Raw genomic sequence first — 1,509 nt, 5'->3', positions numbered from 1 at the left:
TATGATTATACAGCTCCTTGTGAAAATGGTGACATCAGACTAGTTGGTGGTACTGATCCATTGGTGGGAAGAGTAGAGCTATGTGTTAATAAGACCTGGGGTACTATATGTGATGATTATTGGGATGACAACGATGCTAGTGTTGTGTGTAGACAAGTTGGTTTTTCTGCAGAAGGTAACCTATAGTGAAAACTTAATCATACTTTATCAAGTGATAATAGGGGCTAGAGCAAGAAGTAGTTCATACACAGAAAGGCTCAAATCATTTCACATTGTTGATTTACATTGCAATGGAACTGAAGAAAACCTGTTTGACTGCCCTCATAATCTTGTTCAGCTGTACAGCTGTAGTTACCACAAAGATGCAAATGTACAATGTACAGGTATTATCATGATGATAATCTAATACAACAGGCGATTTTATATTTAATAGCCTCTAATGCGAGTACCAATTGCACTACTGGTCATGTTAGATTAACAGGTGGTCAGTCCCAGTATGTTGGTTTAGTTGAGATATGCTATGGAGGAGTTTGGAAATCAATATGTCCTAGAGGGTGGGATAATCGTGAGGCACAAGTTGTGTGTAGACAATTAGGATTTACTTCTGTTGGTTAGTTGCTCATATGATGTATTGTAATGTTACTAATCTTTTAGGTGCTGATTCTATTAATGTTGGAAAAGGTTTTGGTCCTTTGCATTCATCATATTTTAACTGCACTGGAAGTGAAGCTGCCCTACTAAACTGTAGTTATTACACTTCTTCCTGTTACTATTCATACCATGCTGGAGTTGAATGTGAATGTAAGTATAACCTGCATCTGTTGTTCCTAAGTATTACTTATACTTAGCTCCTTGTATTGAGGGGGCTGTTCAATTAGAAGGTGATAATAAATATAAAGAATTTGGTCGAGTTGAAGTATGTATTAATGGAACTTGGGGCACCATTTGTGACAATGGTTGGGAAAATAATGATGCCACTGTAGTATGCAGACAGCTGGGATACTCTCCTTATGGTAAACATTACTGTAATCCTTTCCTTGTGTTAACAATGCAATAGGAGCTATAGCTAAAGCCTCATATTTTACAGAAGGTTGGCTACCTTTTCATCTTTACAGTGTGAATTGTAGTGGCAATGAAAGTACACTGCTTAACTGTTCCTACTCAACTACTGGAACTTGCTACAACATTCAAGATGCTGGAGCCATTTGTCAAAGTTAGTTTGTACTCTTGATATTACATATTGCTTGTTTTATCAAAAATAATAATTGTATAGGTGTGGGTGTTGCATATGATAATTGTACTGATTATACAGTTCGCTTGGTGGATGGAGCAACTGCAAGAGAAGGAAAAGTTCAAATATGTCTGAATAGGGTCTGGGGTGCATTTTGCAAAAGGGACAATAGTAATTATAATGTGGATGCTAATATCATCTGTAGAGAACTTGGATATAACACTGGTTAGTTTAAAATGTCACAGTCTATAAATTTTATTATCCTTGCCCCATTATTC

The 1,509-nt window shown here is 36.5% G+C and overlaps 1 protein-coding gene across 1 annotated transcript; it reads left to right on the top strand.

The window, feature by feature from the left end:
* Positions 1-43: 43 nt before the first annotated feature.
* Positions 44-1,461, top strand: LOC105315456 (neurotrypsin-like; the record flags this gene model as incomplete). The annotated part of the gene is made up of 7 exons (XM_020006296.1): positions 44-175; positions 222-383; positions 434-610; positions 655-801; positions 849-1,013; positions 1,058-1,213; positions 1,274-1,461. Coding segments are annotated over 7 exons (1,127 nt in total), but the record flags the coding sequence as incomplete, so codon positions are not given.
* Between the last annotated feature and the right edge of the window lie 48 nt (positions 1,462-1,509).

This window comes from Amphimedon queenslandica, unplaced genomic scaffold (genome assembly GCF_000090795.2).
Source record: "Amphimedon queenslandica unplaced genomic scaffold, v1.1 AMPQUscaffold_10136, whole genome shotgun sequence".
Classification (NCBI taxonomy): domain Eukaryota; kingdom Metazoa; phylum Porifera; class Demospongiae; order Haplosclerida; family Niphatidae; genus Amphimedon; species Amphimedon queenslandica.
This window is presented reverse-complemented; position numbering and strand designations above follow the sequence as displayed.